We start from the raw sequence: 14,525 nt of genomic DNA, 5'->3' as shown, positions 1-14,525 counted from the left end.
ATTTCTGACTCGTAATTAAGAAAAGTCAGAATTGTGAGGTAAAAAAAGTAAAGATAAAAAGTAGCAATTACCTTTTTTTATTTTTTATTCCATGGTAGAGACCAAAAAATGCGAGATGTAAACTCACGGTTCTGAGATATTTTGAAAAATGTTGTTAACCAACTTTCATGACACAATTCTTTCTTTCTTTCTTTCTTTCTTTCTTTCTTTCTTTCTTTCTTTCTTTTCTTTTTTTTCCCGCTTCTTCCCTTTCTTTTCTTTTATTTTCTTTTTTCTTTTCTTTCTTTTTCTTTCTTTAGTAGAATACTAAAGTAGAATACATGGAGCTATGCATATCTTGAACCCTGATATTTTAAGGAATAGAATACACTCCTGCATATTTTTTTTTTTAAATTTTGTGAGTTTTACTTAAATTGTATGGAAGCAAGTAGAAAGCACACTCTGTTTGGCCACCTGCTGTATATATATATATATATATATATATATATATATATATATATATATATATATATATATATATATATATATATATATATATATATATATATATATATATATATATATATATAATAACTTAATTCTTCATGTTCATGTATTTATTTATAAACATAGAATAAGCTGGATAATGAATAGTCAGTGGTCATTATTGTTAAGTAAACATTATAATGCAATACTGACTGTATACAGTGTTATTCCTCATATCAAAATATGGCAGGCAGATTTGTATTAGTCTACGAGATACCATGGAGAGATGCCGCACACAGGGGTGAGGGTGGGATAATGAACGTGTGTGAGAAATGGCACTGTCACTCTGCTGAGATAAAGATGCTCTCAGGTAATGTGACCTGATGTCAACAGATGAAGAGAGGTGTATGTGTGTGAGGGCAAACTCATATGTTGTTTGGCCCATTTTTCCATCCCTCTGCTTGATTTACTTCTTGACATTATACTGCTGTTTTCCAGCCCATTCCACAATAACTTACTGTCACTCTTTCCCAAGATATGTTTCCCTGTGCTTTATCTGCTCCTCTCAAACCCTTACAGTCTGTCCATTACATTCACAGTGGGAATACTAACTGAAATAACATAGCTAAAGGGACAGTTCGCTGAAGGATGAAAATTCTGCCATCTTTTACTCACATGCATACTGTAGATAAGGGATAGTTCACCCCTAAAAAGGATATTATAAGAAATGCCTTAGTGCTGATTTTGTTTTAGTTAGTTATAATTTCAAGTAAATAGGCTGTATGAATCCCAAACCTTGAAATATGGCATATTTACATACATAAATCTAAAGTTAGGGTCAGAAAGATTTTTTTTTATACTTTTTATTCAGCAAGTGTGCATTAAATTCATTGAATTGATATATTTCAAATAAATGATGTTCTTTTGAACTTTCTATCCATCAAAGAATCCTAAAGAAAAGAATTTTATTTCATTAAAAAAAATATATATATTAAGCACAATAATAAGAAATGTTTCGTGAGCACAAAAACAGCATAGAATAATTTCTAAAGGATTGCATGACACTGAAGACTGGAGTAATGGCTGCTAAAAATTCAGCTTTGCTATGAGAGAAATTAATTAAATTTTTATAATATTTAAAAAAGAAAGCAGTTATTTTACATTGTAATAATATTTCATAATATAACTGCTTTTACTGTATTTTTGATCAAATAAATGCAGGGTGGAAAGCAAGAAGAGACATTTTCAAAAACATTAAAAAAAATCTTACCAACCCTAAAATGAAACCGTAAAGGGTATACACAAATTTGTTAATACATACAAATGGAAATCAATGGTTAAATATTAGTAACACATGCACATTCTTTTAAACTCTGATAGCTAGCGACAGTCTGCTGCTCATGTGATGTGGTGAAAGAAATGTGAGTAGAGAATGGCCCCTGAACTGCTGTCATTGCATCATCCTACCTTTCACCAATAGAAACATGAACGTATACATACACACTCACAGAGAGACAGACAGAGAGAGAGAGAGAGACAAACAAGCAGCTGCAAACAAGCAAGAATGCTCATATAGAAATGCGATGACAGACATGCAAAGCCCAGGTCCGCTAGTTCTCATTGTACCAACATGTACTGTATCTCTAAGCCCTGGGCACTAAGAAAAAGGCCACAAAAGTACAACACAAATATACAAACATACAGACTTTTGCAAAAATGCTGACAGATAGGGTTGCACACGCTCATAAAAAAATAAATATTTATGACAGAAATGTCATATTGTATTTTTGAAATGCTTCATTCAGCACTTTGATGGCAGTTTTGAAAAATACAGCTGTCCAAAAGTATGCCTACAGGAGGCAAAACAATGATTCGGTTAAAAGCTTTCCATATATGCTCTGCTCTGTAAAGGCTGTTTCATCGATTGAGAACTTTTTATATGACTAACTACTTGCTACTTTTCAGACTTGCAAATTTGCTGTCAACAGAATCAATCTCAAAACGCTGCATGCTCTCTTGTGAGCTTCTCGCAATTATGAGAGAGAAAGAGTGAAAGAGAAAGTGAATTGATTTTCCCCTCTTTGCAAGTGGGAGTCATTTATCTAGTTTTGGTAGCTCTTGGTTGTCAGCGGGCATTTGCACTGCTAGTGGTGCAGTACATAAAGGATTAAAGTGTCTGATAAAAGCTTACACATGAATTCTACGAATAGATATTTAAACTACAGTATGTACCAGATATATAGTCTACAGGGTGTTATAACACAACTAATTAAATTCCTAACAAAACATGTATTAGATGTGAATGTTTTAATGCTTAAAATGGAAGCTTGTGTTGCTCAGATTAGATACAGTAGTGGGGGTGGTTATAAAGCAAACACAGCTTTTTACCTTCTAGCACTGTGGGAAATAAGAACCTGGTTACATTTCAGTGGGCAGTACACAATACCTCTCGGGGGACCTAAAATGTTTTAATGGCAAGAGCTCCAGCCTGATGTTTTCTTCTTTTGCATGGAGATTTTCTAATAAACCAAAAAAGTTTTTCTTGCCTACAGAGGTTGGTTCAAGTTTTCAAATTAATTAATGCATAAAGCGCCTCCAACATTTTTTTAGCGAAAAATTGCTCACAAGTTCTTGGGAAAGTGTACATGGCTATATTAATATGCTTCTAGACACATTTTAATGTTACTTCTTTAAAAATGAGGCTTGGAATTTCTACAAATTTCTACAAAGCTGGAACCGTAACGTTCCTTCTTTGACCCACAGCTCACAGGCTTTGGCTTCGTCCTCTTCCAGCAGACAAGCAGCATTGTGTTGTTCTTTGATCTGCCTACTCTTTTTTCCCCCCATCTTGGCTATCCTCATTTTTCCAAAGGCTGGAAGCTTCCAGAAGGGAATCTCTCAGATCAGAGGCATGAGAATGTTTAAGAAGTAACAGCTTAGAAAAACAGATCAAGTTTTTAAAGGAATCTTCTCCCACACCTGGCACCATTTCACTTACAACTTGAACTTGAAGTGCTCTCTGTTATCAGTAAATGGCATGTGCGGTATATCTGGAAATGTGATAACATACTTGCTGGAAAAGAGTCTGGATAATTCCCGCATTGGACATGTCTGAGGAAAATACTTGATCCGTCCTCTCATAACTCCTGAGGATAGAAAAAAAGAAAGCAGGAGGAAGAAGGAAAAAAAGAAAAGGCCATATGAAATGCAAAACTTCTCCAGCTTAAGAGGAAATAACACAGTACAGAGTTCCCAAGGTCACATTCATGTAGTGCATGTAGGTCTCGAAGGAACTGTGGGCAAGGCTCCTATTCCATTTCCGCTGATGGTGAAACATCTGATCATTACATCTCCAAAGGGGACAAAATAAGAACCACTGAAGACAATCTAAGCCAACACTGAACTGTGGTATATAAGACTATAAGGATACAGCTGCACAGCAGATTTATGTAAAAAATGCATATGCAATCAACATACAAGCACTCTGCGAAATCTAAAAATAATAAAATCATTTCCAAATGTCCCAGAAAATATATTTGAAAACACAGAAAAACAAACAAAACAATGACTGAGATCTAGTTAGGGTCTTCCAACAGTGATTATATACTAAAAAAAAGTGACAAAACATAAAATCATGAAATATTTTAACACTTAAGGAGAACTGTGGTTCAGATTATTCTTGCAATATAAAATCTTTAGGGGAACTTTTTTTTTTCTTTTTTTTCAAATGAAGATGTGCTATTCTTTCTCAGCCACAGAGGAAAGCCTAGATGTTCACATGCTGTGAACTATACATTTTTCATGTACTGGCATTGTCAGCAATTTTCTAGTTGACACTGTTTTAACCAGCGGGTTCTAGCCATGGGAAGCTGCTTGTTTCTAATTTCACAATTACACTGTGCTTAAAATAGAAACTATCATCATGTTCCTAAACTGTAGGCGTAACACTGCCCTTTTTCTGAACTTAAGAAGAAATTTAAGAGTCATAAGGAGGTCAGAGGTCTGAAGTGTATATATTTTATGGTAGGCCTACTGAATTTACCTTAGCTTGTGGACAGTGAATGATCAGAACACTGAGGATAAGAGCATTCTAAAACATCTAAACATTAATAAATTAACAAGATGGCTTACTGATTTAGCAATAATATTTAATAATTATTGATCAGTTTTTCCGGCTAATGCACAAACAAAGAGGAGATGGGCATTTGGCTCTCTTTTTTTCAATGAATGGCTGCCCTTTTATTATTTTTACAATTTCTTCCTTTAATTTCTTATTCTCATACTCTCTATAAACATAACTATCAACAAATGAATTCTATAATTAGCATAGAACACAAAAGTGGTTGGGAAATTATTCTGTCTATCTGTTCTCACACACAGGCATAAATGCATCCGCTGTTTGTGGTCTGGGGTTCAATTAGCGGTCATCTGCAATAGGAAGCATCTGGTACACTGAGGATCTTCCATATTGAAAAGTCTGATACCTTTTTAAAAGGCCAAAGCAGAGCTAGAGCCAATGCAGCACGTTGCTTCTATATCTTTTCTTCATCACTCTGTCTTTAACTCGCTCTCAAATCCAGTGATGCCATCTTATTCTTATCAGAGCTGCTCTCTGAAGCAATTTCAGTTCCCTACTTGTGTCGCTATCTGTTTTCCTACTGTTCTTTCCTTCTGTGTCAAATCCATTCTGAATCTCAAACCATCTCAAGCTGCTGTTCTAGATAGCACAGGTTGAATGAAGGCTTTATTTCAGACAGGAAAGATTTGTTATCTAAATTCACGCAAACGGGTGGTTGGAACAGCAAGAGAAAAGCAGTCAAAAGCAGGTGGCCACATACTTTCTCTGTGGTGGTTACCAAAGCTCTAAATGAAAAGAAAAAAAAAAAATAAACAGATTTGTTGCCCTAAATTATAGCTTGAATTCCTTTTCTACAAGGTTTTTCTGTTAGATCATGAGACAGGGCACGTATTGTATTTAGGATGTGGCTGAAGCATAAAAACATCTTCTTCCTTTAGGACCAAAAGTATTTTGCAATGTAGACTTCCCACTTGCTTTCTAGAGTTCTGACCAGAAATAACAAGAAAAAAATGTGGTGCTTTTCCTGCTGGATCCTGCTGGAGGACACTGGACGCTGTTATTACTTCAACTAATGGCACTCGGAAACATTTATCATGGTTCAAACTTAAATTTTAGACTTGATATGGCCGGTTATTTTGTATACTTTTGCTCTACTGACAAAAAGTGATCCAAAAAAGCCATCTGTTGCACATTGTCAAACAACACACAGACTGACAGCACTTACTGTATTGTTAAATTAAAATTGAAAACATACAACTGTTCCTTATAACCCAAACATAAAACACAAAAGCACAGTATTCTAAATCTTAAAAGAATCTTATAGAGGAATTTTCATATACAGAATGGATTTTTGAACAATGTTAATGCTGTTTTAGATAGCTAAATTACGGAGCCCCGCACATGGCATGCAGGACAAAATAGTAGGCTAAATCGTGCGCACGATTTACTAATTCGTTCCCTCAGTGTACTAAAACGTGCACATGATTACTATTGCATTCCCTTGATTTACTATTTTGTTCACTTGATTTATAAATTGTGTGCACGATTTACTAATTCTTTCCCTCGATGTGCTAAATCATGCACACGATTTAGCAAATCGAGGGAACGCAACGCAATAGTAATCATGTGCACGTTTTAGTACATTGAGGTAAAAAATTAGTAAATCGCGTGCACGATTTATTTATTTTTTCTTGCATGTCATGTGCGGGGCTCCGTACAAAATCAAGCTGGAAATGAAACAATGCTTTTGGAAGATAATGATTCAAGGGATAGTTCACCCAAACATGAACATTCTGTCATTAATTACTCATTCATTAATATTTATGTAATATTAATGTAGAGTGATATTTTTCTTTTTTTGGGTGAACTATCCCTTTAATAGATGTGAGAACAATAACATGATCAGTGGTGGAAGTGTTGGTTGCATCTGCACAGCTGTAAATGTGTATGACCGTCCCTTAGGATTAGTGTCTAATCAGTTTCAGTGCAGCTTTCCTCTGCATTAATCTAGCAGGATGAGACCACTCTCAGTCAAGCGTTCTGCTTTGCAGAGCAATTAACGTCTCTTCATCACAGCACTATCAATGCTAAATATCATGCAGTAGAAACACTGAGGTTTTTCAAACATTGCTCAGTGGGTGATGTCAGTCATTAAACGGCTATAGTGATATGAGGTACTGTATATAATGTCAACAGAAATATAGAAAGGCGATGCTACACAGTAAGAAAAGATTTTATAGAAAAATAAAACTGTTCTTATTTTGTCTCCTCCACTGCACATCTGTCGCCAAGGAAATATCTTGCTTCTGCTCTCAGTGCTGGGTTAAAAAAGCATACTAGAACAGCCACCATGGTCTTTGAGTCATAGAGAAGGTTTTCTCAAATTAAAATAAATGCTTTTGCTGCCTTTAATTGCTTTTATTGCATGAAATATGTAGGCCTACTTCAGGTATGAAATATTTCAAGCCAGCTTTGGAAGTTACCCAAGGGTGCAATAATAATTAAAAATGGTGAAAGGCTGGGGATGTGTCTGCTATGGTAAATTAGAGAGAATAAGAACAGGATATGGAGGGCATGCTTTAAGACATTTTGACCAACTTCAAAGATGATCGTGCCAAGTTTTCTCAGCAATATTTAAATCTTGCCAATAGCTTATATGCTGGGAATCAGATATCATCAAACAAGCTATTAGCTGTATACCATGGATTATACAATGCATGTTAAAGGCAGATAAATTGATTTTATGGTTACTAAGCCTAAGATTACATTTCAGTGCAGCCAGGAGCAAACTCTAATTATGTTAAATAGTAAATCCATCTAGTTTTCAATTAATCATTCAAATTATAATTTTTTTTATTGATACTTCACATGAACATTTTAGGGCTTATCCTAATTTGACTTAATTCTAACAACTAAATCACTGTAAAATAAATAAATATACAATTAAATGTACCGCAAAATACAAAAAATAAATAAATAAAATACTGTGACAATGTTTCCAGTATTATGATATTGGTGCCATTTATGACCACATATATTTTTATATGAAAGCATATAATATAATGAAATCTATTTGAACTAAAATGTGTCACACAGAGAATGCTGAGAATGTTTTTTTTTTTTTTGTGAGAATTTTTTCATGTTTTTCATGGTAAATTGTTTCGTTTTTACTTCCAAAAAAACATAAATATAACAGTATTTTGCAGTAAATTTGCATATAATGCAATGCTGAAACATTAACTGTTTTTACTGTATGGTAAGGTGACTTAGAGTGTTAATTAACCAATTAACTGGTTTGTACAATAAGATTTTTACAGACTTTTTTCTGTAAATATTACAAAAATTCCTTACAGTGTAAATCTAGACCAAAAATGGTGTAAAAGTTTGAAAAAGTCTGAAAAAAACTACTGAAAAAGTAAACTAATCTGCGCCTCCAAAGAACAAAACTTTTAATATCTTGTAAATATTTGATGAAAAGCCAAAAACATAACAGATTTTTGTTCTTTAAGATTTAAATACAGACTTGTGAATATTATATGAAAAGTCTAAGCTGTCAACAGCAGTTTTTTGTGCAAATATCATAAATTCAAGCAGCAGGTGTAGACATCAAAGACGAACTAAATAAGAAACAGCTGTAACACACAACATAGCAACACAGCAACAGATGCTCATCGTTCATATTAATGTTCAACATCTCATGACTGACAAATCTACTAGTTGGCAAGTGGCAAATCGTTTTTAGTGATTTAAGCTTTAAACATCTGACAAAACGAAAGCTTATAGCATCAGAAACAAAGCTTTCATTTTGTAGCCAGCATACCAGCATTTTACCAGGTTACGCTATATATTCTCATAACAAAGACATATACAGAGAAGCTTGATGCCAGACAGGGCATTAATAAAAAAGGATTACTTAAAAACATATTTATATATGACCTACATCTCTGACACTACTACACCCCCAGCTGTCTGGATACATTATTGGAGTCCACAGAGAAATAGTACAGAGCTGTTTCAACACACAACATCAGAATGTGCATACTATCTCAGTGTCTGTAACAAGGTTCTTCAATGTATTCTTTCTCTGTTTCTCTGCACTTCTGCTGACTGCTGCCTCAGCTCTCTCCTGGAGGCTGCTGATGTCACTGCACATCTAAGAGTGCAAGAAAGACAATAGACAAACCCCCGTCCTCTGAAGATTTCACAGTACGTGACAGATCATATCTATAATGACCTCTGTATCCAGCCCAAGCTGTGCAGAGGTGAACGTGAATGAAGGTGAGTGTAAAAAAAAATTATTTTAAAAAGATGATTTGATTTCTCACCTCATGCAGCACTAATTGCATCTTTCTAGTCCAGAGAGTAAATCTTCATGACTACCTACATAAATGTCACTGTTGTCATGGAATAATAATGAAATATGTAGGAAGACTTTGTTTTGAAGGTTGCGCAAGTGTCTTTTTATCACTTAAAACAGGAAAGAATTCAGACAAAAACAGGCAGAAGCAGACACAAACAGAAATTATTGCCTAAAGAGGTCAGAAGGTTTTAACTCCTCCATTCAGCATTTGTGTGGACCTCTTTTCCAAGCTTCTTTATGGGTGAAATACATCTGCAGCTTCTCTAAGCCTGAAGAAAAGAGGATTGGGGGAAAATACAACATGCATTTGCTTTTCTGTGACTTAGTATGCAAAAAGGATGAGATGTCTAAATATTCTGTATTCATTAGCAGTATGTATCATACAGAAGGAAAACAATACCCAGATGACAATGCATCTGCTGAGATTCTGAAGTGTGCAACCAGCAGGCAATCTGCTATCCCATGAGGCAACAGAAGCTGCAGTGCTGTCAAATTTGAAAAATTGAAATAAATAAATGGTGGTATGGGAATTTGGATGAAACTTGAATACCCATGTGGCTTTCACTGGTCCAGGAGACAGTGTGAAGACATTATGTGCCTGGATGGATCCCATCAAATTGAACGGAACATTTGTTCAAAAGATCAACCACAAGAACACGCTTAAAAAACAGCATTTGTCTTTGAACATTTGCATGCACATACACAAGCCAGCACACAAACGCATGCCAGTGGAACTGATTTGCTGATACTACGCTGATATAGAGCAAACTTATTTACATTCCTAACTCACTATGCAACCCACTTGCGCTGCTTTCAATGATAAACAGTTGGAAAAAATAGGATGAAATATCATAGCTTAACATACTGTCCATTTCAACATAATGGCCATCTCAGTCTAGTTTACACTACTGCACTAAAAGGTTGGTGTCTGTATGACTTTTAGTGAAAGATGTCTGAGGCTGCATTTATTTGTAAAAAATTAAAAAAAAAATATGAATTTTGTAAAAAGTGTTATTTTGTAATTTGGAATGTAAATGTAAAATGTAATTACTGTGATGGCAAAGCTGGATTTTCTGCAGTCATTACTCCAGTCGTCAATGTCACATGATCCTTCAGAAGTCCTTCAAATATGCTGATATGGTTCTCAAGTAACATTTCTTGTTATTATCTCAGTTGAAAACATTTTGTATAAAAGTGATACTTTTTTTCAGGATTTTTGGATAAATAGAAAGTTCAAAAGAATAGTTTGAAATGTGTTTGGAATAGACATAGTCTTAACAAAGTGAATAATAAATGAATTAATAATGAGTTGAAAATGAAATTAAGTATACATTTATTCAGAAAGAATCTTACTGACAAGCACTTCAATATTTGAAAATCTTGTTCTCTTCCATGCAATGAATGTATGGTGAACAAGGGCTGTCAAAATCAAAACAAAGTGTTATAGAAATAGTCTAAAAAGTCCTCCAAAGTCATATGATATTTTTAATAGAAGACTGAAAATCATAATTCTTTGAAAATCTTGACATGAAATTCTTGCTTTACAGCTGTGGTCACCATTCACTTTTGTTGTAAATTTAAAAAAAGGTTCTTTATTTGCATTTGCTTCCATAAAGAACCTATAACATTCATGGAACATTTTCATTAGACAAAGCGTCCCGGTAGACTATTGAAATATTCTTCACACTAAAGAAAAAACGTTCTTTGGGGAACCCGAAATGTTCTTTTATATCAGAGAAAAGAGAAAGTCATGTGGCCACCTCAGTCTACTCAGTCACATCCAGTGGACCCTCAGGGATTTCCTCACATGAAGGCACAATAACATTCAAAATCCAGTCAACCTTTGTGGTTCTGATACAAATCTAAGTTGTTATTTATGAGAACATGAGATCCATGAAAAGCCAATATACAACTACAATTCTTTTATCAGATGATTTTCCTTTGAGTACCTATCAAAGAAATCCTTCAAGTGTCCACTTGATCGCATACTATGTTTTTTCTTTGATGCACATATGAGGGATACATCTGAAGGGCAGGAGCAGCTCGCAAATTATATCAGCCATTGTTTCCATCTCCGTTCTGTTAGAAATGTCCTTCAGCAGAAAACAATGGACAAGGAATCGCCCCCACAGAGCCTCACATGTGAACCCCCAAGAGACCACGCTATGCCAAATTCCATAACCTCCACAACATGCCCACAACTTCAGACATCCAAAAACCTAAGAAACGTACAATACAACCATTTTAGTCTAACAGCAATAGTCAAGAGACTTAAAACATATCTGGTAGATTTAAAGAACCCCTATACATCTCTCTAGGCATTGTTTCCACTAAGGGCCTGTTTCAGAGCTCTACCAGGTCATGGAATTACAGTCACTGGTGCAAGAAGCCCACATGACTGATCACAAGAGCAAAAACATGGCCATTTATTTCTGTAGTAAATGTCTCCTGGGTTTACTAGATGTTACTTTAACAGCCCACGGATGAGCATAATCAAATAAATAAATAAACATAAATATAATATATAAATAATATAAAACTCTATAACTAAATGCAACCAATGAATACATAATTTGGCCTTCATCACAATAAAAGTTATGACAAAAACCTGTCGCAAAATCACATAGTAAGGCTCACCAGAGTGATGGTAAACTTGCGCACTCTTTAGGGAGTCAGAGCTCCTGGGTGGCCCTTAGGTCCCATGTTTAATGTACCTCTGCATTCCTGAGAACATCAAACAGCCTGTAGGCTCCTAGGGAGGCATTACATGTGCAAAGGCAGTGAGCCAATTACACAAAGACTTGCAAGGGGGTTGATAATTTCATCTAGTGGAATTTTTAGGTCAGGTCAACTATGAAAATGTAAAGTCAATTTTGTAAGGCAGCATGCAATCGGTGGAGGTTCTCAACAGCTAAATAAATAAGTTTTTTTGTGACATGCACTGGTAATTTATGTTATCTTTTATATTTCCCAATAATACTGAAAATATATTAAACATATTGCTTTTATTTATTTACATTTTATTTTACTTTAAATAATCTTAATTGTATTTTATTTTTTAAATATTATTATTTAATTGTGTCTCTTTTAGGATATTCTTTTCTCTTTTAGGATAATATTTCTATAAATACATTTATTTAATGTTGTTGTATGAATAATAACAAGCAAACACACTTTGTTAAAGCATACAAGTAATCAGACAACTCATTCTCATATAAATGACACCAGCTCAGAAGCACCTGCAGGTCCTTGAATTGTTTGATTTACTTACTTTTTTTCTAATATGAAATAAATATAACAATTTGTTCTGTGTAGTATATTGCATGCTTGTTTCAATGAAAAGATTTTAGATACCCAAACCATTTGTTTTGAAGGCGACAAGCCTTAATTAGGGGGATTTGACACCCCCCTCCCCCAAAATATGCTTTATAATCTGCACAGTGTGAGAAGGAATTGAGTGTCTGTAATGAGATCATATTTTTTGCCAGGTGAATATAATAATATTTGGACTCTCCAATGCATATCTGTTTTGTTTAGAAAATGCATTGCTTAATAAAGCAGGCTAACCTTGTTATGTGCAAATATATGCACAGTGACCAACCCATAGCATCTGCATCCAAAATCTTCTATCTCTGTTGCGTTTGAAACTAGCAAGAAAGCGCGCTCTGCACGCGAATCAAACAGGAACCTTTCTTCATGGCAGCTAGGATCTCGCCTTGGGCATCGCGGGATATCAGAGAGATCTCAACCAGCTGAGCTCAACGTCTCTAGGTCGCTGCAAATGAGCTAGTCACCATCGCGAAATAACCGAGCAGCACTGCAGACGAGCGCGCAGCGCACTGCTGCACTGCACTACGGCACGGTTAAACACATCGCTCCCTGCTCGCGTGTCTCGCATCTCTGCCAGACTGACACACTGCTCGGCATAACGACAACCCAGCGGGGAGGTAAACTGAAACAGCACAGCCAAGCACATGATTTGTGCTATGAGACACGGGCTGCCCACCTAGACAGCATTTAGCGGTCTATGATGGCCAGAAATGCTGTCTGGGTGGCAAACATTGCTACTATAAAAAACAATCAAGGTCTGCAATGAAGGATGGAGTTAAAATCTATAATACTGAATTACTACTAGAAGAACAGCACATTAGAAGAACTGCCTCAAATGCTCAACAAGAAATGAAAAGGTCGGTTTTGAGGGATGGTGGGTGGGATCTATAGAGGTGTGCTGCATTTTCCAAAGGTAAACAAGAGAAAAGTTGAATAATGGAGCTGACAGACATGGAATGTATTATCTCACATCACTTACCTCAGTCTCTGGGGGGGCCCTATTTTTTCCTAAGCACTGCAGAGGTGATGAAGCAGACCTTCAAGGAAATCCAGCACAGTGAGGAAGCCGCAACCAGCTGCAACGGCAGTAGAGGCACTCCTCACTCCCCTACACACACACAAACACACACACACTCTCAGCCTCAGAGGCTGCAATACTGTTGTTATTGAGGTTTGTGGAAGGGGATGGCAGAAGGCGCTCATAACAAGCACTATACTGTGAGCCTGAACACACCCCCTCCTGCAGAGCTCATCCAATGGCAGTCAGAGGTTCAGACACACACACACACACACACACACACACACACACACACACACACACACACACGAAAAAATAAATGATAATAAAATAACTATGAAACACACACACACACACAAGCTTACATATTTTCCATTAAAATGCTTTAAAAGGATTAAAGTAGTACAGCTGACATAATGATCAAACTGGTGTTTAACCACTTTGCCTATATGTATGCTGCTTGAGCTCTGCCCCAAGAGCTGACAGATGATGTGTGTGTGATCCAGCTGGTGTGTATTGTGTGTCACTGACACTGAGGTAGGTTTAGTATGGTAAAGTAATTAAACAAAAAAAAAAAAAAAACAGCACAGCTCAGCTGGGGCTGAAAAGAGTGCAGGACATGCCTCTCATTCTTTGAGCACGCTGGTCTATTTCTCCACATTTCCAGACCTAAAAGCTTCTTCCCAGGGTTGTTTTTCCTCCGACAGTGACTGCGTTCTTGAAGGATTCATGGTTAACACTGTAGGGGAATGAAAAGAGGTGCATTACCTCAGGTTTCTACCTACATTCAGATATAACTATAGTAATACAAGAGTTTATATTTGGCTTATGGGGAGACCAGTCTTGTCATAATCTAGTGAATATTTAGTGCACAATGCATACATGTTTTGAGATAGTTTCTGTTTGTAAATTTAAATAGATTAAACACAAATAAATGGTAAAGACATAAAAGGTAACATACAAAAAGGTCAAACCATTGTTTTGGCCGAACAAATAATATAAATAGTATAATGTTTTTTTAATTATTATTATTAAAATACTACTATATAGCATTGTAATAATTATAGTCATAATTATAAATGAATCCATGCCATTTAATTTTATGCACAAAAATACAAGATGTTAAACACATGTGACTACTTGGCTCAACTGCATATATTCTTGTCCTAAAAACACAGTTCAACCACAATTGACATGAATGCATTGTGTGGTTACTGATATAAAGCCAACTAGCCTCAGTCTCCTCTATATAAAAGGTGCATTCACACACACAA

General features: G+C 35.6%; 1 protein-coding gene across 3 annotated transcripts in view; it reads right to left on the bottom strand.

Moving 5' to 3' along the window:
• LOC109106337 (KN motif and ankyrin repeat domain-containing protein 4-like) overlaps positions 1-13,476 on the bottom strand; it is a 43,907-nt gene extending 30,431 nt beyond the window's left edge. Inside the window, exon 1 of one of the 3 annotated variants that reach the window (XM_042726002.1) lies at positions 13,213-13,476. Coding sequence is in view for 1 of the 3 variants with exons in the window: in XM_042726000.1 (XP_042581934.1) it covers positions 3,536-3,606 (71 nt within the window). In the remaining 2 variants the exon portion in view is untranslated. Of the gene's footprint in view, positions 1-3,535; positions 3,850-13,212 lie in introns of those variants that run through there. The other 2 variants (XM_042726004.1, XM_042726000.1) reach the window with 2 other exon arrangements.
• Positions 13,477-14,525: the final 1,049 nt, after the last annotated feature.

The sequence above is a fragment of the Cyprinus carpio genome, chromosome B6, assembly GCF_018340385.1.
Source record: "Cyprinus carpio isolate SPL01 chromosome B6, ASM1834038v1, whole genome shotgun sequence".
Classification (NCBI taxonomy): Eukaryota; Metazoa; Chordata; class Actinopteri; order Cypriniformes; family Cyprinidae; genus Cyprinus; species Cyprinus carpio.
This window is presented reverse-complemented; position numbering and strand designations above follow the sequence as displayed.